The sequence below is a fragment of the Lepus europaeus genome, chromosome 3 (assembly GCF_033115175.1).
Source record: "Lepus europaeus isolate LE1 chromosome 3, mLepTim1.pri, whole genome shotgun sequence".
NCBI classification, from domain to species: domain Eukaryota; kingdom Metazoa; phylum Chordata; class Mammalia; order Lagomorpha; family Leporidae; genus Lepus; species Lepus europaeus.
The window spans coordinates 110385822-110413486 of NC_084829.1; the positions used below are offsets into that span (position 1 = coordinate 110385822).

Genomic DNA, 27665 nt, shown 5'->3' on the forward strand with positions numbered 1-27665 from the left:
GAGTGAACCATCAGATGGGATACCTCTCTCTTTCTGTCTCTCCCTCTCTCTCTCTGTAACTCTACCTCTCAAATAAATAAATAAAATATTTATTTTTTAAAGAAGAAGATAAAAAATGTTTTATTTTACTTTCACTTATACCTTCTCTGGCACTCTTACTTTCTGTGGATCCACATATCTGACCTACATTGTACTCCTCTCTAAAATGCTTCAATAGTTGCAAAACAGGTCTGGTAGCAACAAATCCCCTGAATTTTTGTTTGTCAGGAAAGGTCTTTATTTTTCCTCTACCTGTAAAGTACAGTTTTGCAGAGTATAGAATTCTGGGCTGGTGATTTTTTCGTCTTCTCTGAGTTAATATTTCATTCCATTTTTTCTTGCTTGCAAACTTTCTGACGAGAAATTGAATGCTATTCTTATCTTTGTTCCTCAGCTGGTCAGGGGTTTTTCCCTTTTGGTTTCTTTTGGTAATTTTTCTTTTAGTTTGTAGTTTGAATATAATATATCTATGTGTAGTTAATCTGGTGTCCTCATGAGTTTCCTGGATCTGTTTCTGGTGGGGAAAATAATTGGGAGGAAATTCTCAGTTATCATTGTTTCAAATATTTCTTCTGTTCCTTTTTCTCTTTTTTGTACTTCTAGTAGCTTGCCCCAAATTCTTGCGTATTCTTTTTTTTTTAAGTGTTTTTTTCTTTTCCCCTTTTGTTTTTGAAGGTTGAAATGGGGATATTCTCAAACTCAGAGATTCTTTCCTCCTTAGTGTCCAAACAATAAACTCACTAATGGTAAACTCATCTCTGTTTCAGAGTCTCTAGGTCTCGCAATTTTTTTGGTTCCTTCTTAGAATTTCCATGTCCCTGCTTACATTGCCCATCTGTTCTTCCTTGCTGTCTACATCATTTGTGAGAACACTTAGCATTTTTAATTGAGACATAGAAAGACATAGAGAAACAGCAGAAAGACAAAGAGAACTCCCATATGATGATTCACTCCCTAAATGCCTGCAATGGCTGTGGGCAAAGTCAGGAGCTGGGAACTGAACCCAGGTCTTCCACCTGCCAAAAGCCCAACCACTTGAGCAATCATCCATTCCATTCATCTTACCAGGTAGCTGGAATCAGAAGCAAAGCAGGACTAGAATCCACACACTCTGATAGGAGATGCTGGCATTCTACCTGGCATCTTAATCACAAAATCAAATTCCTACCCCATCCTTAACGTTTTAGTTATGGTTGTTTTGAATTCTCAGCCTGATAATTCAAATATACCTGCTATATTCAAGTCTACTACTGATGATAGCTCCATCTCTTCAAACTGTTTTTTGTATTTTTTCCCCGATGCCTACACACAACGTAATAACTGAAAGGAATTGTAAATAGGACTTTAGAAATGTCGAGCTGCTATGGGGGGAGGACCCTGAGATTAGGTCTCAGCCTTTGTCGCTGGACCGCATACTGTACAAGCTTCCTAACTCGTCACCTGCAGTGGCCGGAGCTAGTCAGATTTCATCTCCACATGGGTGAAGGGGCCCAAGCACTTGGGCCATCTTTCCCTGCTTTCCCAGGCCATAAGTGGAGAGCTGGATAGGAAGAGGAGAAGCCACGACATGAACCAGCACCCATAAGGGATGCCATTGCCATAGACGGAGACCAATCCTGAGAGACATATGCTTTAAAAAAAATTATTTCACTCTTATTAAATAAGATATTCTCAGGACCGGCACTGTGGTGCAGTGGGTTAACGCCCTGGCTTGCAGTGCCAGCATTCCATATGGGTGCCGTTTTGAGACCTAGCTGCTCCACTTCTGATCCAGGTCTCTGCTATTGCCTGGGATAGCAGTAAAAGACGGCCCAGGTCCTTGGGCCCCTGCACCGATGTGGGAGACCCAGAAGAAATTTCTGGCTCCTGGCTTCGGCTCAGTGCATCTCTGGCTGTTGCAGCCAATTGGGGAGTGAACTATCAGATGGAAGACCTCTCTCTCTCTCTCTCTCTCTCTCTCTCTCTCTCTGTGTGTGTGTCTGACTTTCAAATAAATAAATAGATCTTTTTTAAAAAATAAGATATTCTCATCTATTGTCTTAAAACATTGTTCAGTGATTGATTTTTGGAGACTGACTCCTTTTTAAATTTCATTTATATAGTCATTTATTACAGAAGAAGTCAAATTCATTGGGGGAAAGTTAGTAAATACACATAAGCAAGCATTTAAAAAATTAAGACCATATTCAAGAAACCACCTCATATTATCCTTTAAGCTACCTCTGTCTATATAGCCACATCTACACCCACATCATATTTTAAGCAAAATGAAGACTGTAGTGCATATTATTTTGTAAACTATTTTTTGATAAATGCCACTTTTTCATTTTAGTACATTTTTATTGTGTCTCATTTTCAGATAATATTGAAACCTCCCCATCTGATTGTCAAATATTTTTTACATTGCATCTAGTCAGCACAGTCCTCTTTTGAAAAAGCACAACTTCTATTTCATAATACATATACATTATAGAAATTTAGCCAGTTTCCTTTCCTTGAAGAATGTTTTATTCTGACTTTATCTTCTCTCCCTCCCTCCCTCCCATCTCCCCTCCCTCTTCTCTCCTCTCTTCCTCCTTCTTCCCTCCTCCCTCCTCCCCTCCCTTCCTATAAGCCTTTATTCTCTCTGAATCTTGAAAAGAATCAGCTTCTGAAGGTTTGAGGGGCTCAGGTTGAACATTTGTGGTTAGGAAGCGACACAGGTGACTCGGTGGGTTTCTTGCTGAGTCCTGTCAGGCACACGATATGCAGTGACTCGTGAGTAGTACTGCACAGGTGGACCACTGGGTCTGGATGATGACAGTCAGGTCCTTCTGCTGCACAGGCAGACTCTGCCCTGAGGGATTAGGAAATAATTTGTGTCAAGTTTGGTTACTGACTGACTTTCCCTTAATGGTTTTAACATGACTTGATAACACGCTCCTGAATAGAATATTTCATTAAGGTTTTTGGGAAATGATGTTTTCAGAATCCTACAATGCCTGCTACATCTATTAGCTTAAATATTTCATAAATTAGAGCAATCTCTCATCACTGTGGTTATCTAGTTACTTCAAAAGTCTTGGTCAGCGCCGCGGCTCACTTGACTAATCCTCTGCCTGCGGCGCTGGCACACCGGGTTCTAGTCCCGGTCGGGGCACCAGATTCTGTCCCAGTTGCTCTTCTTCCAGTCTAGCTCTGTGCTGTGGCCCGGGAGTGCAGTGGAGGATGGCCCAGGTCCTTGGGCCCTGCACTTGCATGGGAGACCAGGAGGAAGCTCCTGGCTCCTGGCTTCGGATCAGTGCACCGCGCCGGCCATAGTGGCCACGTGGTGGGTGAATCAATGGAAAAAGGAAGACCTTTCTCTCTCTTTCTCTCTCTCTCACTGTCTAACTCTGCCTGTCAAAAAAAAAGTCTCAATAAATGCCCTGTTCCTTCCATTTAACTGCCATTTCTTCAAAGTAAAAGTAGTTTGGTGGGGATTGTGGGGGGCATTTGACTTAGCATTTGGGATCCCTGTATTGCACATGGGAATACCTGGACTCCACACTCAGCTTAGATTCTGATGCTGAAATAGGTATTGTACAATGCCAGAGACGTCAGTGATGGCTCAGATAGTTGGGTCCCTACCACCCATGTGGGATACTATGCTGAGTTCCCAGCTCCTGATTTTGTTTGGTTCCTTAGCCTTTATGGGTATTTGTAGATTAAGCAGTAGATGGAATTGCTCTCTCTGTCTCTCTCTCTCTCTCTCTTCTCAGATGAATAAATAAAAATTATAAATTAATAAATACATTGATTTCTTTCTTTTCCTGCTCTTCTCCTGAACTCTTTTTTTTTTTTTTTTCATGCTCTCAGAATTTTATTAGGTGGAGTTTGGGCAAGATAAAACCCCTGAAACGGTCACCCCTGGCTTAGGACAACTGGACTAGGAACTTTTGCTTGGAGACGTGCTTTCATGGAGGCGAAAGCGTCTCTGATTGCTAAAGGGGAGCTGCCTGGCTCGATGTCTCGGAGCCCCAGCTCAGACTGCTTTTAAAGTGGTCAACCAGAGAGGCGAGCGTCTGGGGACCACACTCGGCCCGATGCAGCAGCCCCTGCTCGAGATGAAGACTAACAGGTTGCCCAGGTTTTTGTTGGACAGGTTCGGCAGAAGGGGACGAAGAGCAATGACAAAAAGGACCAGTTTCTCGAAGACAGGGGTATGAAGGATGACAGGGGAAGACAGCGGTTTATAAGGGAGCGAGATCAGTCGTGATTCCTCGTTGGTACCTGACCTGGAAACCCAAACTAGCACCCCACTGGGCAGGGGAGCTACGTGGAAGGCCCAAATTAGGCAGGACGGGTGCTTGAAGGAGAGAGCAAAATGGGCTGTGCAGCTGCATGGCTCTCCCAGGTTCTATCACATTTACAAATACATACATAAATACATTACATACAATAGTCTGGGCGGCAGGCTCCCCAGAGGCCCGGCTGACAGTTAAACGTCTCAGGAGTTCTAGCACAGGGCACTGGGCTCCCAGGAGTGCTCCATGTAGGGAAGCCCTACCCCAGCCCAACCGTCTTCAGGTTCAGTTTGTCCAGTATGGAGAGTTGCCGTAGGTGGGTTTGGAGGCTTGAGACTTGGGCTGCAGGGAGCTGGGCTGGCTGCGCTGACCCGAGCCACTCTGGGCGTCCTGCGGAAGGTGGTGGTGCAGCAGCTGGGAGTGAGGCTGCTGGTGGGGCGGCAAGATGTGCAGGAAAGGTGGGGGCGCATAGCCAGGGGCTGCCCCAGGGGCCAGGGGCCCGGTGGAGCCTAAGGCTGAGGGCAGGTTGAAAGGTGGAGGGGTCCCTGCATGAAATCCCTGCTTGTCAAACGTCTGAGTCTTGTTGTACACAGAAGCGGACATATCGGGGAGGCCAGTGGTGCTTGAAGACACTGAGACCCCTTTGCCAGACCCAGAACCTGCAGACTTGCTGGGAACCTGCGGTGATCCACCATAGCCAGCCTTAGGGTAGTCTCCCGCCGCCGTCCCCTGGGCCAGGTCGTCATAACCTGTGCCGTAGCTGTGCTGGCCATAACCACCAGCTTGCTGGAAGGGGGTGCTGGGGGTGCTGAGGTTCACACCATGCTGCTTGGCCGATGCTGGAGGGACAAACATGGTGGGCCCATACTGGAAGGCACTGGGCACGCCCGTGTAGTAGGGGAGGCCAGTATAGCTGTAGCCAGGCGGCAGCGCAGGATTCAGAAAAGGCTGCTGCGCTGTGTGGTGGGTCTGGGACTGGCCCTGCTGGGGCTGAGCTAGCGTGGTGGGGGGCGCAGGGGAAGCAGAGTCACCTCGGCCAAACTTTGTGACATCACCTGAATACGGATTATTAGCTAAACTCCCGTCTCGGCTGGCGAGGGCTGTGGGGGCGGCAAAGGGAATTCCGTAGTAATCCACTGGCAGCCAGGACTGCAGCATCTGGAGCTCATCGTAGCCATAGATCGGGTAGGCAGGAAGCAGTCCTCCAGGGCCCACGAGGTACTGGCTGTGCAGCAGAGGCGGCACCCCCTGGGGTAAGTTTGGGGGTGGCTTGCCTGAGGTCACCAAGGGCGCGGCCCTGGCGCTGCCGGGCGTGCTCACAGTGCTCCCGCCCAGGCAGAGGCCGCTGGCTGTGTTCACGCTACTGGGCAGGCTGGCTCCTGAGGTCGTGGTGTTCGAGGCGGAGGTGGCTGCCGCTGAGAAGGTAGCTGGGGATGGGAGGGGAGCGGCACTCTCCACACCAGCATGTGTGTGGGACGTGCTCGCGGGGAGGGCGGCGTGCGAGGACAGGCTGCTCTGATGAGTAGAGAGGGAACTGCTAAGCTGAGAGAGAGGGCTGCCGGGCAGGTCGCCAGGCTGGGACAAGGAGGGCAGAGTGGCAGTGTGCTGGGAGTTGGAGGGTACAGTGGTGCTGGGCAGGGGGCCCACAGCTGGGAGGGCAGAGGGAGCGTCGGTCGTCTTTGGAGCTGGAACGGATGAAGCAGTGTCCAGTGTCTGCTGACTGCGGTCACCGCCATGTCCATTCGTGACTGTTCCAGCGGAGGCTACATCCGATGGATTCACAGAGCTTTGGTATGCGATCCTGTTGTGCACAGAACTCTGGTCATAGGAGGAAGACGTTGTTACTGGACTAGTGGAGCTCAGGGACGAGCTGGTCAGGTTGGAGGAGGTAATGACTGAAGTTGTATAGGTGGAGTTCTGGACTGCACTGGTCATTGGTAAAGAGGTATTCAAAGGATCACTTAAAGACTTTGAATATAAGCTGATGGGAATCTGATTACTGTTCTCACTGCTTGGAGCTGATCCAAATTCCGAGAGAGAGGGTTCTGATCCAAACTCCAGGGCTCCAAACTGAACATTTAAACCTGTGACATCTGCGGAGCCAGGCATTTCCACCGCAGAAGCAGGAATCTTAGACGCTGGAGGTATCCGCCGCTTAGGCAGTTTGATGTGTTTGGGCTGCGGCTGGTGGGCAGACACGGCAATATTTTCCACAGTCAGGCTGGGAAGTTGTAACAGTTTGTTCACAGTGGAGGTGTTGTCTCCCGGCACGGATTCTCGGAGTTTTGCCTGAGAAGGAAAGGACTCCAAACCAGGAGGAGGAGCAGGGACAGCCGGGGTCTGGTGCTGCTGTCGCTGGCTCAACTGGCTAAGGACGGGGGATGGCTCAGGCTGAGATTTGAAGTCAAAATGACTAAGGACAGAGGGCTGGGATGCTGAAGGCTTGAGGTCCCAAGAAGTAGTAGTTGTGGGGGGACTCGCACTATTCTGCTGTGAACTTGGGGTGGTGGTAAACTGGCCCAAACTTGGAACTTTCAACTGGTCCAAAATCTGGGAGCTAGTGATGTTCCCCATTTTGGATGGTGCAAGCTCTCCAAATCCTGAGCCAAGAACGGATGACAGACTTTGAGGAGAATAGGAGTTGACAGCATTGGAGCCGCCAGTCCCTGGTGCCATCTGATTGTTATGTTGAGAATTTGTGAAGACAAGGGCTTGGCCAAAACCCGGCTGTTGGGAAGTTTCAAATGAGTTGGCTTCTGAGGCTTGGTTGGGAGGAACAGACTTCTGCAGCAAGGCTACCAGATCAATGCTTTGCCCAGGTGTGGCCTGATTCTCTCCTGGAACAGATGAGGAAGTGAACACCTTTGTTTCAGAAAGATCTTCGTTCCAGTCTTCTGTTGTCCATTCCTCCACAGAATTCTTCCAGGCCCCTTTGAGTTTGTAAGAACCTTTGGCAGATCCTGAGCTACGCTGTGATCATTTGATGCCAGTTCACTTCCCTCATTTGCACCATTCTGAGCAGCTTCCCAAATCACTAGCTTTGTTCCACACCCATCTGAAGATGTGGAATCCGAATAGTCCGCAGGATTAAAAGTCCCCATGGCTTGGGTTGAGAACCTTCCTGCCCCTCTCCCTCTACCACGTCCAAATCCTCTACCACGTGCTCGCTTGCCACGGTCTGAAGGTTTTTCCCCTTGATTGCAATCAATTCCATTTTCTTCACCTCTAAACTCTCTGCCACGATTACCACCTCGTCCTTTCCTGTTGGTGTTGCCACGTCCTCGACTTGGTTCTTTCTCATTTCTTTTCTCTCTATTTTCTTTGTTTTCTGAACTTTCTTTTCCTAAATTTTTCTTCTTCCCCCCTACAGTCTCCCAGGAAGTCGTGTCTGAATTCCCTTCCAGCAATATGTTGATAGCTTTGTTCACATCTCCATTACAGTCATGTAGGGCCACTATGCATTCATCTTGATTTTTTCCCGTCACTTCCATAAGCTGCTTAACCTTAGCTTCAAAATCCGAATCATTCTTATCAAAGATCACTTGGGCGAGGCGCATCTGTTCAGCTGTTGCCTGTACCACTTGCTTTTGTGGTTGTGTTGCCTGTGTTGTTGAAATCTGGGATTTTTCCCGAGCACCTCGGCAACGGTCACTGCTCACTGACGTCATCATATACAGTATATACAAAATAACGTATGTACAAAATAGAAAATCGCTGCTATTCCCGCTGGACTTTCTCCTGAACTCTTAAAAATTAACAATGATAAGTGACAATTTTTTGGCCTCTCTCCTTTTTTTTTTTTTTTTTAAGGTTTATTTATTTATTTGAAAGTCTGCCTGTGGCAGACTTTACACAGAGAAGGAGTCGGAGAGAGAGAGAGAGAGAGGTCTTCCATCCACTGGTTCAACTCCCCAGTTGGCCACAATGGCTGGAGCTGTGCCAATCCAAAGCCAGGAGCCAGGAGAGTCTTCTGGGTCTCCCACATGGGTGCAGGGGCCCAAGGATTTGGGCCATCTTCTACTGCTTTCCCAGACCATAGCAGAGAGCTGGATCGGAAGAGGAATAGCTGGGACTTGAACCGGCATGCATAAGGGATGCTGACACTGCAGGCAGTGGCTTTACCTGCTATGCCACAGCACTGGCCCTGGCCTCTCTCCTTTTTGACTATTGCTATTTACCCCCAAATTTTAACTGTTTCATAGTGTTTGTTTGCTGTACAATCATTCTTCCTAAGGTTTTCCTGGTCCTTTTGCCATTTCATTATTCTAAAAGACTCCTACAGCCCTTTTCTTTCAAAAACCTCCAATGCCTCATCCTCAATCTTAGATGTAGGTTTTCTTTTCTATTTCACAAGATACTATGGATTAATGGAAGCTCTTTCACTCTGGCTGTGGTATCCTTTTGATATGACTCTGTTGTTTTGTCAACAGCTCCTTTAGCATAAAATATTCTAGGTTTATCTGGTACTATCCTTGCCCCAAACTTTGAATTTGGCAATTTTTAAAGGAACTCTGGATTTTTTTTAGTAGGAATGATATTAGAGACCACAGTGTATCTTAAATATCCAAATAATTTAAATATTCATTGAAAATTGAATAAAATCCATTCTTTAAAGATGTGTTGAACTTAAAAGGAACAAAGTACAGATAAATTGTATAACATAGATCAACCTTGAAAACATTATACTAAGTGAAAGAAACTGATCACAAAAGACTTCCAAGGAAAGGAAAAGTGAATTTATGGATATTATTTCCTTATGGGTAACAGAAATGTTCTAACCAACATTGATATGGTTGCACAACTCTGGACTATAGCAAAACTCACTAAATTGTGCACTTGAAACTGGTGAGTTGTGTGGTATGTCAATTAAGTCTCAGTAAAGCAGTTATATAATACTCACTCTGTTTGGCTTAAAAAAATCCTGATCTTAATTTCAACCTTTCTCAGTAATTATAATTAAAATTACAAACATCAGTCATCTGTGCTTTATTTTTGACATCCTTCCAGGTAAGTTGTCCCTATGATTGATAGAAAAGAATTTTCACATTTTATCATTTACTAACATTTTTAAACACATTCCCCTCCCACCCCATCAGTGTGCCTATTTTTATAGCCACTTTTATTCTCTTAGGGCCTGGGTACAACTGTGACCCAAATGTAGAAGCTGTGTATAAAATAAGAGTTCATTGGTAGTGCTGGCTGTGACTAATTCCTCCCCAAATAAAGTAAATTGTTTTACTTTAATAACGTACTAAAGTTGAATGTCGAAATCCATCCTGTTTATATTAATCCTCAGCTACGTTAGATATTGTAGAGTGATCCTGAGATGAGCTTTGTGACTGAATCCTTTACATAGAGCCTCCTCAAAGCTGTTCAGTGAAGAACTCCCATTGGCTGAAGGAAGTAAGTGCGAATCTGCAGGAACTAAGTCTAAGGAGGCAGGATAGCCACCCAGTACACCTCTGTAGTGGGACATTTCTTTGAATCTCAAGTTCATATAAAAAATCAATATGACTATAGAATTTTAATTATTCATTCAATTAGTGTAGATACTGGGAAAATATCTGTATAAAAACCAACCTAAATACCATCCATTGTAAAGGTGGAAAAGATATATAAAGGGTACTTCAAATGTGTGTGGAAAAATGGTTGCATTCATCTGGGAAGACAGCTTAGATGTGGAGAAGTGGCCCAAGGATGAAGCCTAGTGTCATCTCATGAGGAGTGCAGAGAATTTGGGCAAAGATGCAGACAACTGGGTACATGCAATGCTGGGAACAAAGAAAGCTCTGAATGCTTCTCTTTTCCACTGAAACAGGAAGCAGGAAGCAAGATTATCATCTGAGAGAGAGGATGCAGGCAGAATAGGTTTCAGGAGAAATGAAGGAACTAGTCCTTTAGAACAAGATGATGAGGTAACCCGAGAAACAACCGAAAACACCTTTCGGTATAACTGAATTCAAGGTCATGGGTTCACCACAGGGCCTCTCAATGTGTTCATATTGTTTACATTTTTAACAGTGTTTAGGTATGTGAGTGAAAGCACAAAGTGAATAGGGTTGGATTTCACTAACATTGGTCTTTCCACAGATGTGAACAATGGAGGGAGGTAAATGCAAAAAAGTTGGGAGAAAGTTGAGAGTGATTGTAATTAAAACCAGGAACTGAAGCTATGGAAGAAGAATTAGATGTCAGAGTCGTAATACACAGTGATGGGAGAGTATGGCTAGATAATCACATGGGAATTTGTTATAGGAAAATGTACTACATTTATTTCCAGGGCCTTGAGGGCTCTGGGGCTATAAATAGACCTCAGTTTTAGGATTATTTTATTTTATTCAAATTAATTTAATGGTTAACAAAATTCTATGTAGGCAGGAACTAATATACCAGGTTCACAGTACTGAAAATCAAAAAGCAGTTTAAAAATGGAAGTTTCTTTCCCTTTAAGTCATTTGGTAGCAGTCTGTGACCTCATCTGAACTCAAGTGGTGGCCAGCTGCTTAAGTGTTTATTTTTTTGGGTAATCCTACATTTATCTATTGAAATATTAGCATGTTTGGTTACAAGGAACTACTGAAGACTCTGGCTGCAGTGTTACATAATATACCGTTAAGTGTGACTTTTTAGTTTTTGAAATCCGAGAAAACCTGCGTCTCAGAACACATTTTACCCCAAGGGTTTTGGATAAGGGCTGCAATCTGTACTAACATTCTGCCAGACAGAAAAATGATGTTTTGAGATTTAAGTTACTTGCCCAAGGCCATGAGAGATAAGTTGTTAAGCCAGGTTTGAATCTGTTCTGCCTGGGTCCAGGGGTAGAATACATGTCATCCAGTTGCTGTCATTAGATGTGACTTTTGTACACATCTTCTTAGCACAAATTGTGCATAGGTAGAGGACAAATAAGCCCTATGAGAACTCATATAATCTCATTCTGGAAGAAATCTGACTGTAAATTAATGAGAAAAGTAGCTTTCTTAAATTGGAAGGAAAGATATTTTATTTTAGTATAAGGTAAGAGACTCAGACCTTCTTCTCATCTGTTAAATGAGTGACATGTTCAGCCAGCACCTACCATCATCACAATTATCAACTGAATGGCCTTATGTGCAAAATGCATGAGTTCTTGTGCAAAAGGAATTTATTTCTGAAAACCCATTCTATATCACAACTACCATTAATAGTAGCTAACATTGGCTGAATTCTCAGAATTTTCCAGTACTGTGGTGACCATTTCATATTCATAGTTTCATCTAATGCTTAAACACCATTGTAAAGTAGGCAGCATTTATTACTCCTTTATTATGGATAAGGAAATCCAAGTTCAGAGAAGCTTAGCAAGTTCCCAAGGTCACATATCTAGTAAGTGGGAAAGACAGGCTTCTGATCTGTGTTCCCAGATGCTGAAATGGTGGTTTATAGCCATGCAACACCTTGTCTGTCAAAAGGAAAGAATGATAGCAATAAAACTACTATCTTTGTAAGCCTATTATGAACCATAAACTTTGTACCTGTATCCTATAGTCCATACAACAATCCTGAAACTAAAATATGTAACTAAAGTTACATATTTTGCCTATGCCTGTACAATTACTACTTTCTCTTGCTGTTACAAAGCCAAGGAACATAAATATGAGAAGAAAAAGATTTCTGAATATGACTTATTACATTGTAATATCCTAGGAGATTTATTTCAGTTATTGGCGCATAGTGCTTATGATAAGGTCAACTTCAGAAGCAGTGAAAATTGTGTCTGTTTATTCTTTAGGACTACAGTTTGGTCATTCTACAAAGTTTTCTTACTTACATACATTTCTTTCTTTTGCTTGGAGGATATTGTACATTGCAAGAGAAGAAGATACAGTAACTTTGTTCACTGAAAGACTTGTTATGCTATTGAAAGGTTTTGATGATCAAGACAGGTGTGTAGCTTTTGTAGGTGCTGGTATTTATCCCAGAAGATACTGAAGGACCTAAAGCCATCTCCAGTAGAATAGAAGACTCATGGATCTGATATTCTTTTCCTTCCGTGGAATTTGAAAGGGTGATAGAAATAGGCCGAGAAGATAATAAGAAGGAAAGTGGATAAGCTAGGGTAAGACAGACTCCTACATGCCCACCTGATACAGGTCCTGTGAGGGCAAAGAGTTGACTGAACAGGCAAAGCAAGGAAATATTTACCACAACTCACAGGCCCCAAGAGTAGGTGAGAATGTCTAAAGATAAGTGTTCCTTTGCAGTCTTGGGTCATTTTTACCTGTCTTTCTTGACCTGGGTGACACAAATAAGACTTTGAAAATGAGGATAATCCTTTAATCTCTTTCTTTGCATTGGCATCATGAACAGAGGGGCCCAGGTGAGTACAAAGGATAGCTGTTCTTTAGGAACTATTTGAACATAAATGAGGGAGGGGAAAATGTGGACATAGATGAGTAGGGTGCTCTGGATGAGTCATTTGTTAGTCTGCAAAGGACTTAGGTCAATCACTTTAGAGGGAGAGCAAATTCCACTTGTGAATGGTTTTGTAGAAATTGGATACTTCAAAATCTGGCTAATGAGAATATCTAATAATGTTTCAACACCTAAGCACTTGCAACTCTAGTTCTTAGAGTATAATCTCAAGGCCACTCAGGAGTAACTGTAAGTTTCTCAGTGCAAAACAATTTGACTCTACTGGGAATTAGGTCAGAATTCATAGGTGAAGTATATAATCTCTACACAGCTACATTCACTTTAGACACTAGCTACAAGCCCCAGTGGTCTCAGACCATCTGACTTCTGATCAATTGAATACAATATTGGGAGTTCCCACTACACTCTCAGATTTGATTATTTAATAGAATGACTCTAAGAATGCAGGAAAGCACTTTACCATAGCATTTTATTATAAAGGATAAAACTCCTTTATATTTAGTTCTATACAACTCTTTTTTTTTTTTTATTTTTGACAGGCAGAGTGGACAGTGAGAGAGAGAGAGAGACAGAGAGAAAGGTCTTCCTTTGCCGTTGGTTCACCCTCCAATGGCCGCCGCGGTAGCGCGCTGCGGCCGGCGCACCGCGCTGTTCCGATGGCAGGAGCCAGGTGCCTCTCCTGGTCTCCCATGGGGTGCAGAGCCCAAACACTTGGGCCATCCTCCACTGCACTCCCTGGCCACAGCAGAGAGCTGGCCTGGAAGAGGGGCAACCGGGACAGGATCGGTGCCCCGACCGGGACTAGAACCCGGTGTGCCGGCGCCGCAAGGCGGAGGATTAGCCTGTTGAGCCACGGCGCCGGCCTCTATACAACTCTTAATATCAGGCTTCTGTGTCCTTGGGATATGCCTTCTTCTTGATATACGCTGATGTATATCGACAACCCAGAGAGTCATGAATTTTTGGGCGTGCAGAGTTTCAAGTGGAGTTCTGCTACAAACATGTGAATGATGGAATCGTTGAGCACCTCTCCCCTTCTTGAGGTTGGGTTGGATCAAGGTTCCAACCCCTTAAAAATGTGGTTGATTTTTCCAGCATAGCTAGTCCCGGTGTGAAACTATCAAGGTTCACCATGAATCATTTCATTAGGATAAACTCAGGCAATCTTCTAGGGGACATCATGGAAAACAGACATCCTTATCACTTTACCTAAGGAAATTCCCAGGATGGGGGACTGTCTCTAAGGAATTAAAAACAAAGATCAATCAAATTCTTTATTATAACGTGCTTGAGTTAAATTACCAAGAGGTACTGCTTTGAGAGTGGGAGGGAGGCTATGGGGGGGAAAAGCCACTGTAATCCAAAAGCTGTACTTTGGAAATTTATATTTATTATTATATTATATTTATTAAATAAAAGTTAAAAAAATTTAAATTGTAAAAAGCAAAAAGATCCTAGTTTAGTGGAAATATAGGCAAGGACGCTAAACAATAATCAAATGGAATTATGGCCATTTCACTGATAGACAGCAAATTTTAAGGTAATCAGAGATCATCAAAACTATAGTGGTATAATATTCTTTTTAAAAAATGTTTATTTATTTATTTGAAAGGTAGACTTAGAGAGAGAGAGACAGAGAGACAGAGAGACAGAGATCTTCCATTTGCTGGTTCACTCCCCAAATGGCAGCAACTGCCAGAACTGGGTTAGTCCAAATCCAGGAACAAGGAGCTTCTGGGTACAGTGGCCTAAGCACCTGGGCCATCTTCTGCTGCTTTTCCAGGCCCATTATCAGGGAGCTGGATCAGAAGTGGAGCAGCTAGGATGCGAACTGGTGCTTATATTGGATGCCAGCGTCTCAAGTGGGGGCTTTACCTACTGTACCACAACATTGGCCCCGGAATAACAGTCTTAACCATTGGCTTGACAAAGGTATGAATCAAAGATTGACAAAAATAGATTTGCAGCGATACTGATACACACACGCATTTCTTTCTTTCTTTTTTATTTTTTAAATTATTTTTTTCTTTTTAAATTTTATATAAAGGAGAACATGTGGTATTTCTTTATGTGATTGGCTTATTACACTCAACATGATGTGCTGAGTTGCATTCTACCTATTAAAAATGTAAATGAAAGAAAAGAAATGAAATACTGAAAAATAAATACAATATACAAGTAGAAAATATGTATTAAAAATACATTTAAAATATTCAGTTTTATTTTTACTAGCAATAGCACTAGGATTATGATTTGGCATGGTCATTATAGAATTTATAAACAGGTATCAGATGCTGAAGGTTCACCTGTGTTCACAAACCTGGAATTCCTATCAAGAAAAATAATTATGAAAGGATAGAACTGAAAGCTGAGAACCTCTGGAGAATCTACAATTTGAGGAGCACAGGCAGAGGAAACTGAAGTTTTTTTCCTAATACTTTTGTATGTTGAGGCAAGTGTATTCTATCTGTAAGAAAGCTGTAAGTGCAGCTAGGAAAAAGCAGAGTCAGCAGATCCATCAGTCAAGTTAGCCTGCTGGAAAATAACAGTGCACACATTAGGTGAGGAACATGTCTTCTCATGTAAAAAGAAGCATGAGGCTAACCAAATATGATTTACTGCAAGAAAAAAAGGGATTACACATATATTGCTGGATGACCCAGGATCGCTGCCTAGAAATGTGATTATCCTTTGCTACTGTGCAAAAATACAGCTATCTCAACTGTTAATCATGAGAGTGGCAATTAGATTAACAGCAGGTAATTGAGTTTATAAACACTTGATCTGTTTAAGCCATTCTATATCTACTCCTGTTTAAAAATTTCAACTGTACTTAGAAAACAGATTTACCATGTTTTTGGGGATGAAAATTAAAACACACTGTATTTAAAAATTCATAACACATAGAAAAGTGTAAAGAAAAAGCAAAAATCACCTTTAATGTTAGTATAAATGCTAACAAAATATTCATAAGTCTATATGTGAGTTTATATATATTAAATATATACATTTGTTTATATAATAATAGTGTAATATTTTATATGCTTCTATGTAATTCGCTATTTTTATTAGTTAAGCCCTGGATTTTCTGTAGATTAATAGTTATCTATTCATCATTGTTTTAGTGCCTCTCATAACATCACATGTCTGCACCATAATGCTTTTTAACAAATGCTATTCTTAAAATGATCAGTCTCCGTAATTCTAATGATCCTATTCTTGGCTTCTACTCTTCACCCACAAAATCATGTGGCTGGGATTCAAGCCTACTTGATGCCTAAGGCCAATGTAGACATTTATTAGAGTTCTTTCTTTTATTAGCTACATGGCTTGAAAGATTATGTCTCCCTACTGCTAAAGTACAGGAAGAAAATGGCCAATTAGTTAGACATTATCATGAACAACACTCTCTAAGTAAAAAGATCCCAAGATAAAGCCAAAGGAAGATATATTTAAGGAGAATAATATACTTAATTTGTGTATATGCCTCAAAGGATCCTTGAATAGAAGGAGAACTACTCTGAGAAAGTTTATTAAGTCTCTCCAACATAAGGCAAACAATCTTAAAAGTAAACAATGATGTTTACAATTAAGAATTGGTTAAAAAGAAAAAAAGATAATCAATAGCTACTTGATTTTCCCTAATTTGCTTCTACTTGCACAGTCTGTTGGAATTTACTGGTTGGAATTATTGAATAATATTTTTATTAGTTGTATTGACAAAAATATGTATTCTTGTTTTGTGCAAAGTTAACAAGTAAAAAAAATATCATTTACTTATTAATGCCTGTAGGACACTTAATCATTGAGACCATGGAATAGTTCTTATATCAATATTCACTGCAAGGACAAAATGACTAATCCTATGCAAAAATATCTATGATAAAACAAACACATATTTTAGGCATCCATAAACTATAAATTGTCAATAAATCTTGTTACTATTTTACACTAAAATATTATGGTGTTATAGCATCCATGAACATAGTTGACAGAATAACTTTCTGTTAATTTAATGAATGCTTTTCCTGCAAACTGTAATAGTAAATACATTTTAAATTAATAGTAAATGTTTAGTGCCACAGACAATTCACTAGAAAGCTCTTGCTGAATAAGGTTGCCATATATTGGTTTGCACTGAACTTACCAAACTTTTCCTGCATCCTTCAGATAGTACAGTCCCTGTGTATGCTAACAGTGTTACCATAATCAAGGAATATTTTAATGTTATGATTAAAGCTTATGTTACACAAATAACCTTGGGAAAGTAGAAATTGTCTTCCAAAAATTCCCATTTCTCATTCACCAAGGAGAAAGGCAGGTAGCAAATTGAATCATTGCATCTTGATTGCATGGCATTCATACAGGTACTTTGGAATGCATAGAAACATGAAACCCATGAGTGTGAAATTATCATCCAGGCATTTTTATCAAATGATAGGGAACATTCATGAGACCATATATATTGCCAGGATGCTGAATGGCTCCATTGTTCTTTTTTGGTGGAAAATATTAGGAGTTTTTTCTAGGATAGACAGATTTCTTGTAGGGGATTTTGTCTGTGGATTGTTCACTCTGTCTCTGCCCTTCATTTCCATATTGAGAGTTAATTCAGGAGTACATATATTGTTTGACCATGCACGACATGGAGCAGATCTTCTGGCTATTTCTAGCCTAATGGGTAGATCCAGTCAGTTGAAAGGAAATATGTTCTTCAGTGATCAAGTCAAACATTGGCCATTTAGCAAATGACATTTTCCCTGGCCAGATGAACTGACACATGATGGGACATAAGACCCAATTCAAGCAAATGGGAAAGAAGGAGAGGGTTTCTTAGAAAAAAAAAAAAAAAGAAATGCCTCATCCTTAAGGGAAAACTGCTAGGCGTGGGGTAATATTTTTTTTCCATTGACTGCCACTGTCTGTAAAAATAAGACCTGGGACACTATGCCAGTTTCTCCACTCTGAGAGATGTCTGCCTGAGGATGAATCAGCATAGAAACAAATGCTCAGTTGTGAGAACACAAAAAAATTGAGCAGAAACCTCTAACTTACATCAGCCCTTAAAGCGTCCCTTTCTCTAGACTTCTAGTTGCATAAATCAACAAGTTCCCTACTTATAACCCAATATGAGCTAGTTTCAATATCATTTATAGGTGATAACTTTCTTAAATATTATGGAACTTTCTCCCCCACCCCACCCCACCAAAGTGGCATAGTATTTTATTCAGAGCCATCTTCAGAGGTATTAGCCTATTTTCTCTACAGAGCAGCGTAAATGTAAATCAGTAATAGTATAGAAGCCTCACAATTTTTTTCTCAAGTGGTACTGAAAGCTGAAGAATTCATATACAGGTCTTGGTTATTTTCAGCAACAGTTATAAATGACAGAAAGAAAGACTCTCCTCAGTGGGTTTGCAGAGAGTATAAAAGCCAAGCTGATCTAGTTTCCTATTGCATGATCCTAATAAATTATTGGTACCCATTTATCTCATTCTCTGTAGAAAAATCACATATGGTATCCTTAAGCAGTGCCTAGTACACAGTAGGAGCTTAAAATTATTTTTTAGTGTATGAATGACAAACAATGAATGAATGAATATACAGATTACCTATGCACAAACATAACCCAGCAAGCTAAAAGAGTAACATTGATTTTGTAACTCATCTTTTTTATAAAAGGAACTAGCCCTGACGCTTTACACAATGTGTCATACAGAAAACTTTCCTGAAATCGTAGCCTTTTCACAAAGTTCCATATCAGTGACCACAGTTAGAATTCTCTGCAGCCATTGGCATTCATGCTCCCGACATGCTGGCACATAGACTTTCTCAGATGGCTAAAACACCAGGTAGCTCCATGTTCAATGAAATAGAACTTTATAGAGATTGTCGCTTATGCTGAATACTTTATCATATGAAATTCTCATGAAGCATTTCTGGTGGTTATAATTGTATGTCCCCTTTTAATATTTCATTATTTACATAACTGAGATCTTCCACATCAATAGAAATGTTAAGTATTTGGGTTACCTAGGAGCTCCTTTCACATACACTCTACTCCCCTCCCTTAGTATGGTTCCTTTCTCTAGGGTGAATAAAATTCCTCTTGTGACTATGGAGATAGTTCTAGGGTTAGTATTCCCTGTGAAATTCTGAGTAGAATGAGGAAAACTTGGAGATTTAAGCTCTTGTATCTCAAAGCTATTTTTGTCTTTGGTTATAGTAAGGAAAGGTGCTTTGGATCAGACGCTGAATTTACCTCTTTGTCACAATCAAAGTAAAGCTCTAGTAAGTCCAGATTTTGGCCCATTTAGGGTTTGAACAATTCCAGGGGCTGAAAGGACAAATGTGCAGTGATTAGACTTATACACCACTATGCCGTATATATTTGAAGCATATCTCTGAGAAGTCTTCAACCAAGATGGGTGTACTTTCTTACCCCATGCACTGGAGCCTGCTTATTGGGCTTTTGTGTCTAGGGAACATATTTGCATAGCTTTTTTTTTCCCCTCAAAAGACACTGTAATATCCCAAGCCCAATTTCCATTTGTCAATGCATCTTTTTTTTCTCTCTTAATTTGCTTTGCCCTAGGGAGCTTCTTTAGGGTGAACATGCAATTGTTTGACAGTTTATGTCTTTGAATCACCCTTTTGTGAACTTAGCTTCTGTGCCTCCAAGTTTCTTTCCACTGCCTTGTAGTAAAGAGACTGCTGGAATGCTTCTTTCATTTGAAATGTGAAGTTTGAGTATATATATATATATATTTTACACCAACTCCATAAGGATGTGAATTCTAGCCCCTGAACTTGTGGCCATGTCCTCCTTTTAGGCTGGTGAGACAATCCTACAGAAATGTCTGAATCGTTGCTACCCCTCACCCCAATGTGACACATACATACATTCAATTCTAGAATAAATCTAGTGCTGACTCTGGCTGAAATCGTATTCAAAGAAGAAAATCATTGCAGAAAGAAAGTATGTTTATTATTTCAACTACTTTTCTTCAAAGGGGTTGTCTGTAGTTTTACCTGATGTATCTTTTAGAAAGTTACTTGGAATGTTTTTCTAGATGTTCTTCATTTCCAAAGTTTCAAATTCACAGAAATCACACAAAACAACTCTCTCATTTAGGTATGCTGTTCCATTATTTCTGTCCTGACTGGCCTCTCTTCCCCTCTTCTGAGTGTCTAGCTATGTCTGGGGCCCTAGTCGAGCTGGAGGGACTATGTAGCCCTATGCTTCCTAAAGCCTAGAGTTGTGGAAAAGTAAAATGTTTTCTTTTCGTGTGTGTGGAATGAAATTCTTATGGAGAATTTTGGTGAGTGGAATTTTCCAACTGCCCATAAGTTTTTGTTTCTTCTATATGCCATCACTTATGAAGAACCAGTGTTTGTCCATGAGCATTTTCCAGTGACTATATGGATACCCCATACTCAAAAAGTAGTAAGTCCTTTTCTCCAAGCCTCATTTGGCAGTGGAAGTTAAAGACTTTTGTCTCTCTGAAATGTCACAGGCTTATCTGTTGAGTTCTATGAAAAAGCAAGAATAAAATAAGGGGTACCCTAAAAGTGATGGAGAAAGGTGGTATAAGTCTTAATGGTTTGGAGGGGGAATATTTTCATGACTGAAGGATAAATTGCCAATAACCTCATTTGACTTTTGATTTCCAGATTTATCAGAAAAAAAAAAGGTATACAGAAGAATCAGTTAAATTTGAGTTCCAGATAAGGAACAGCAATTAATATAAATATATCCCATGCTGGGGTATTCAAGTGCTGAAAATTCAAATTTAAGTAGCAGTCCTGGATTTTATCTGGCAACCCTAAATTTTAGGCAGGTTAGCTAAATGTGATTCTGAAAAATCTGCTTTAATTTTTCTGTTGGATTCCCCTCTTCAAAGATAATGATAGCTAGTGCCCTCTAGCTCAATGAATCTGACAGTGTGCTACCTGGGAACTTATCTTATTAGAAATGCAGTCCTCATTTTCCACCTCAGACTTATTGCAAAAACTTTTTGATTTTACAGTATTTGTTTTAACAAACCCTGCGGGTATTTCTGATGAGTGCTCAAATTTGAGAATCACTAACTTGTCTCAACCCAGGTTGCCTTTCTATCTGTATAATTAATTTCTACAAATATGCATCTCTGAAGAAGTCAAGTAGAGTAAGTGTGGAATACTAACAAATTTAGCTCTAAGGAAAGAGTCTCAATATTTGGCCAAAAAAATGCTGAAATAGGCTCAACTTCAAATCATTAAATATTTTTATAGCATTCATCACAAAATTGGTGCTTTCAGTTATTCAGAGCTAATCTGTTCTGAACATCATTATCATTCTAAATGAGCATGGTTCATCTTCTTTGAGAAATGATGTGAAATCACCCAGTCCATGAACTTACTCCAACAGGAAGCACTTAATAACAAATTATAGAAAAAATGACTCCAATACTATGAGGGGATTTCCAAAAAATTCAAGGAAAATTTGCCCATGTTTTAATTTTAATTTTCCAGGGACCGTTTTTTTGAAGATTTTATTTATTTTTTATTTGAGAGGCAGAGGGAGAGACAGAAAGATCTTCCATCCACTGGTTCAACCCCCAAATGGATGCAATAGCCAGATCTGGGCAAATCCAAAGCCAGGAGACAGTAGATTCCTCTGGGTCTCCTAGGCAGGTGCAAGGACCCAAACTGCTTACCCAGGCCATAGCAGAGAGATGGATCAGAAGTGGAGCAGCCAGGATCAAATCAGTGCCCATATGGGATGCCAGTGCCACAGGGGGAGACAGCCCACTACACCACAATGTTGGCTCCTTTCCATGGTCTTTTTGAAGGCCCCATATTACTTGCCTGAATTAATAAGGACATTTAGGTCCTTGTTTCTTAATATCTGAGTTCCAAAGAAAATCACTGCTGCCAGCCTTGAGTTACGATTTTATTCTCATAGACAAAAGCACATGTTTGAAAATGAACACGCTTGTTTAACAAAATGTTGACTTTCATAGAATAAACTTTTCTTAAAAGTATATGAAATGATGCAAATGGAACAGGTTTATTTTGTTTTATTTAATTCTTAACAGGACAAGTACTCTGGGCAGCCGAAAATCTCACTACACATCTTGGAGGGCATGGGAGGGTGTAATTTGGGTCATTGTTTAAATTGCATTTCAAAAAAACAGGCCTTCCTTTGTGGAGACACACATACTAAGCAATGTGAAGTATGCTTTCAACTACAAATCAGGGTCACAATAATGTGTTCTGAATTAGACCAAATGAAAGCTTCCTTTGGGAAGCAACATGATTTTGGGAAAGAATGTTAGAACTTGTTCTAATATAATTTAGAAGACAAAAACAGTCAACTTTCTGAATTTGTGTCTCTGAGTATCTACATTTGTAAAAATGAACACAATACTATATTTGCTACCTATTTTTATAAACAAATGGTTAAGCTAGGTTATTGAAATAATATGTTAGTTTCTTCTTCAGTTTTCAGGACATTTTTAGAAGTCTTAGATTAGTATAAGATTTGTTTTTGGATAATGTATATATATGAACTAGCATGTCCAAGAAATTTTTTGTTGCTCTGGTACATAGGAATTCCAGAATGTTCAGACATCTCACCCAGAATCAGGACCACAGAGTAAGGGCCAAAACTGACTGCAGAGGGGCCAGCTCAAGAAGGGTGTCAGTGCTAGGAATTTTTGTTGTTATTTAGCAGAGATTCAGGAAATTGCATTCAACAAATTCATTAGCTCTATCCCATCTCCTTCCAATGCAAAGAATGTATTGAAACTTAGAGCCATGGCATCCCTTGGACTGGCACTATTCTAATGATCAAATGTTCCTGAATACTAGATTTTCTAGTGGGCCCTTTTTATAAAAAAATTGTCTTTAAATCCTTGGTAATTCTTTTTTTAAAGGTTTATTTTAAATAAATTTCATGTAATTTATATCTAGAGATTTAGGAACATAGATATTCCCTATACTCCCTCTTGCCCACACATCCACATTTCTTCCTTCCTTCCTTCCTTCCTTCCTTCCTTCCTTCCTTCCTTCCTTCCTTCCTTCCTTCCTTTTCTTTCTCTCTTTCTTTCTTTCTTTCTCTCTTTCTTTCTTTCTTTCTTTCTTTCTTTCTTTCTTTCTTTCTTTCTTTCTTTCTTTCATTTTTTTGACAGGCAGAATGGACAGAGAGAGAGAGAGAGACAGAGAGAGAGGTCTTCCTTTACCATTGGTTCACCCTCCAATGGCTGCGGCCGGTGCGCTGTGCTGATCCGAAGCCAGGAGCCAGGTGCTTCCTCCTGGTCTCCCATGCAGGTGCAGGGCCCAAGCACTTACGTCATACTCCACTGCCTTCCCGGGTCACAGCAAAGAGCTGGACTGGAAGAGGGGCAACCGGGACAGAATCCGGCACCCCAACCGGGACTAGAACCTGGTGTGCCTGCGCCTCAGGTGGAGGATTAGCCTATTGAGCCGCGGCCCCCACATTTTTTTCTCCTTTCTTTCTTATTCCCTCTCTTAATTTTACAATCTTCTACTTTCAGTTCAATTTATGCTCATAAGATTAACCTACATTTAGAAAAGAGTTCAAAAAATAGTAAGAAGAAAACAAAAACACTGTTACTCAACAGTAGAGAGACGGAGAGAAGGACTGAAAATAATCATCAAATCTCAAAATATCAGTTTTACGCCTATCCATTACATTTGCTATGGAAGTTCTTTATTTCAACTTCATTCATAAATGAAAGTTTTTCAGGGAACAGTATTCTGGGTTGACAGTTTTTCTCTTTTTCTTTTTTTAAATTTATTTATTTTTATTTAGTAAATATTAATTTCCAAAATACAGTTTATGGATTACAATGGCTTTCCCCCCTCATTATTTCCCTCCCACTTGCACCCCTCCCATCTCCCGCTTCCTCTCCCATTCCATTCACATCAAGATTCATTTTCAATTATCTCTATATACAGAAGATCGATTTAGTATATATTAAGTAAAGATTTCATCAGTTTGCACCCACACAGAAACACAAAGTGTAAAATTCTGTTTCAGTACTAGTTATAGCATTATTTTACATTGGACAACACATTAAGGACAGATCCCACATGAGAAGTAAGTACACAGTGACTCCTGTTGTTGACTTAACAATTTGACACTCTTGTTTATGGCGTCAGTTATCTCCCTAGGCTCTAGTCATGAGTTGCCAAGGCTATGGAAGCCTTTTGAGTTCGCCAACAGTTTTTTCTTTAAGATCTGAGCTGTTTACTCATTCTCTCTTAGCCTATAGGATTTCTGATGAGAAATCAGCTGTCAATCTAATTGGAGATCCTCTGAAAGACATTTGGTGTTTCTCTCATGCACATTTTAGAGTCTTTTTATTTATGCTTAAATGTTAAAAGTTTGACTACAATGTGTCATGGTGAAGATCTTTTCTGGTCATGTCTGTTAGGAATCATATGCCTCATATACTTGGATGTCTCTTTCTTTCTCCAAAATAGAAAATTTTTTTGTAATTATTTCATTGAATGAGCTTTTTTTTTTTTTTTTTAACTTTTATTTAATGAATATAAATTTCCAGTGTACAGCTTATGGATTACAATGGCTTCCCCCCCCCAATAACTTCCCTCCCACCCGCAACCCTCCCCCCTCCCGCTCCCTCTCCCCTTCCATTTGCATCAAGATTCATTTTCAATTCTCTTTATATACAGAAGATCAATTTAGTATAAAGATTTCAACAGTTTGCACCCACATAGAAACACAAAGTGAAACATACTGTTTGAGTACTAGTTATAGCATTAAATCACAATGTACAGCACATTAAGGACAGAGATCCCACATGAGGAGCAAGTGCACAGTGGCTCCTGTTGTTGACCCAACAAATTGACACTCTAGTTTATGGCGCCAGTAACCATCCTAGGCTGTCGTCATGAGTTGCCAAGGCTATGGAAGCCTTCCAAGTTCACCGACTCTGATCATATTTAGACAAGGTCATAAAAGACAGAGTGAGGATAGTAACCAATGATCCTAAGAGTGGCATTTACCAGGTTTGAACAATTATACAGCATTAAGTGGGGAAGAGGACCATCAGTACACACAGGTTGGGAGTAGAGCCATTGGTGGTAGAGTAGAGGTTATGATTACAAAGGAATGAGGCCCAAGTGCACTAGACAGGGCCTAGAACAAAGGACAGAGTCATTATTAGAGGAGCTAAGAAAGGTGCTGTCTAAGCTACAAGTAATTTTTCTGATTGAGAGGCAAATAGAACCTGATAGAAGGGGCTTGATAATAATCTGGTGGGCTTTAGGCCTTGTAAATTCAGAGGCCCAGACCTATCTATCTCTTCACATGGGGTATATCCTAAGGGAGGTGTGAACCTCCTAGGGGAAGGCACTCTGTTGACTTTCCTTACTTGGCTGGCCTGGGAGGAGAGCTGGCCAGGTAAAGGCAGGTGGCATCTCTAACAAGAAATTTACAGTTCTGCCTGCAATGTTGCTGACCCTACTTGACCATCCCCTCAGCTGCAGTGGTCACTTTGGAAGTTGGGCTGAGTGAAGGGCTTTTCAGCTTAGAGCCAATAAGATCTGTGGCTCTGACCTGGGCATCCTTCGACTCCAGGGCAGGTCCATTTCCAGTGATCCGACTCTTGGCAGAGCTGCCAGGGCTCTTGACAAGCTGACTTCTGCTGAAGCCCAGGCTTACCACTTTGAAAGCCACTGCAGTGGACTGGCCTGTTGGGTCTCCTTGAGGGCAGATCACTGTACAGATCAGCCATTAATAGGCCTGCCACCCATTGCTTCTGATGCCGAGCTTTCTTTTCCTCCTGGTTTGTGTTAAAGCAGACCAGAGGATGCAAGTCAAGGGAGTGCCCATTTCCCATCTCTAATCTTCGGTGGCCTGAACTACAAGTCTATAGTCACAGGCATGTTCTGTAGTAGTTTTTCTAAGGTAGACAATGCCCATGAGGAAAATTATATTCTCACTTTAAAACTTTCTTTCCCTTTGGTCTGAAAGGGAGGTTTTTTCTACTTACTGTATACTTCGCTGATGGCGAAGTGAATCTAGCTATGAGATTATTATTTGAGTTCTTATTTTGGCTATGCTATTGCAGAAAAATGTTAGCCATCTCTTTTATAAGGTCTAAAGATTAAATTGTGCATCCTACAGATTCCTTCATAATAGAATTAGTTTCCTACCTTGAAGAGAATAGAGAAGTGAAAGAACAAGTTGGGCTTAGAATAGAGAAATGAGGGAGCAAGTCCTAGATCGCTTGCTGACAATAGCAATATCACATGAATACTTAGCAAACCGTTTCAACCATTAGATAACAACTTAAGAAAACATTTACCAGAAGGTCCAATGCCTTCTATAAATTTTAAGAATCATGTATTTGAAAACACCTCTTAAATATCTAACATGGTGTAGTTTGTTTAGCCAGTAAACTTAAGCACAACCATCTAAAATGTTTTTAGTTTCTTTCTACCAACAAGTCTAAAACATATGATACACAGATTCAGGTCCCACAAATTAAAATGTATCTTTGATTGATTTTAGCAGCTTAAATTTATGGACAATCTTATCTATAAGCCATTTAAAATAAAACTCTTAATAAAATTTCCCCATGTGGACATACAATATGTACACACATATAATATAGCATAATAGACCAATATATCAATTTTAATAATAGCTTTTAAAATCTTTAACTCTTTTTGTAGATTGCCAATTGATTTGAATTGCTTTTTGTTTTTAGTAACCTCAGTTAACCATACTTTCTCTCAGTTGGTACTGTTAATACATTATTGGCTTCATCTGTTTACAGAGCCATCCCAAAGTACTGAATACAATAAAAGTGGCTGGAAAAAGTCCATAGGAACCTATAGGAGGACAGCTAAACACAGAACCAACAACGCTTTAGTTTTATGAATGAGCTTTATAATCCATTCTCTCTTTCCATCCTTTCAGGAAATTCTAACACCTGTCTGTTGGGTCCTTTGATAGTATCCTGTAAATCTCAAGAATTGTTTTTAGTTTTTCTAATTTCTCCTTTTTTTGTCTGACTGGCATATTTCTAAAGATTTGTCTTCTAGCTTGGATATTCTTTCTTCTGCCTCACCAAATATGTTGTTAAGGTTTTCCACTATATTTTTTAATTGGAAATATTGAGTTCTTCATTGCTGATATTTCTGTTTTATTTCTCTTTAAAATCTCAATGTCATGGGAAATTTTTCCTTCATATCATATATGAATTTTTTTAACTCATGGATTTGCTTCTACTTATTTCTGAGTAATCCTGTGATCAATCTTTTTTATTCCTTTCAGCATTTCATTGATCTCTTTCTCTTCACATTCTAATATTGAAGTGTTTTTATGTTTCTTTGGGAGAGTCATGTTGTCATCTTTATTCTTGTTTCTTGAATTTCTGCATTTATTTTTAGGCATTTGTGAAAATATGTGTTGGTTTTCTCCTCTGATGGATTTCTGTCTTTGAAGTATGCCTCTGTGGCTTAGTAGAGTATCTGCTTTTTCAGTGAATACTCAGAGGTGTGTGCTGGGTGTGGCCAGAGAGCTCTGGTCAATGCCTCAAGGTGGGGCAAGTATCTAGGGTGACATCCAGATTGGTTGTGGTAGATCTGCATTGTCATCAGGGGGAGGATATGATCACTTCTGTTGGCGTAATCACACCCTCACCTCCTCTCTTCCAAGGTAACCAATGCCCCATGTTAGCCCACTGTGGGGGCGACACTCAGCTGCAGTGCAACATGAACTGCAAAAATGATTCATGCATTTAGTGTTAGTGTTAGCATGAATTAGTGTTAGCATGAATCCCATTGTAATGACTTACCCTAGGCAATCAGGGAGTTCTGAGCCTCTGGCACTGGACACAGCGAATGCCTAGAGACCCAGCTACGTCTTGTTCCCTATCATAAAGTCACAGAGTTCCCACATTCTCA

At 40.6% G+C, this 27665-nt stretch overlaps 1 protein-coding gene across 1 annotated transcript; it reads right to left on the minus strand.

Moving 5' to 3' along the window:
• Positions 1–3870: 3870 nt before the first annotated feature.
• LOC133756129 (ubiquitin-associated protein 2-like) lies at positions 3871–8031 on the minus strand. Its single transcript, XM_062186636.1, is given in 2 exon segments — positions 3871–7261; positions 7264–8031. Coding segments are annotated over 2 exon segments (3384 nt in total). The 5' UTR covers positions 7976–8031; the 3' UTR covers positions 3871–4589.
• Between the last annotated feature and the right edge of the window lie 19634 nt (positions 8032–27665).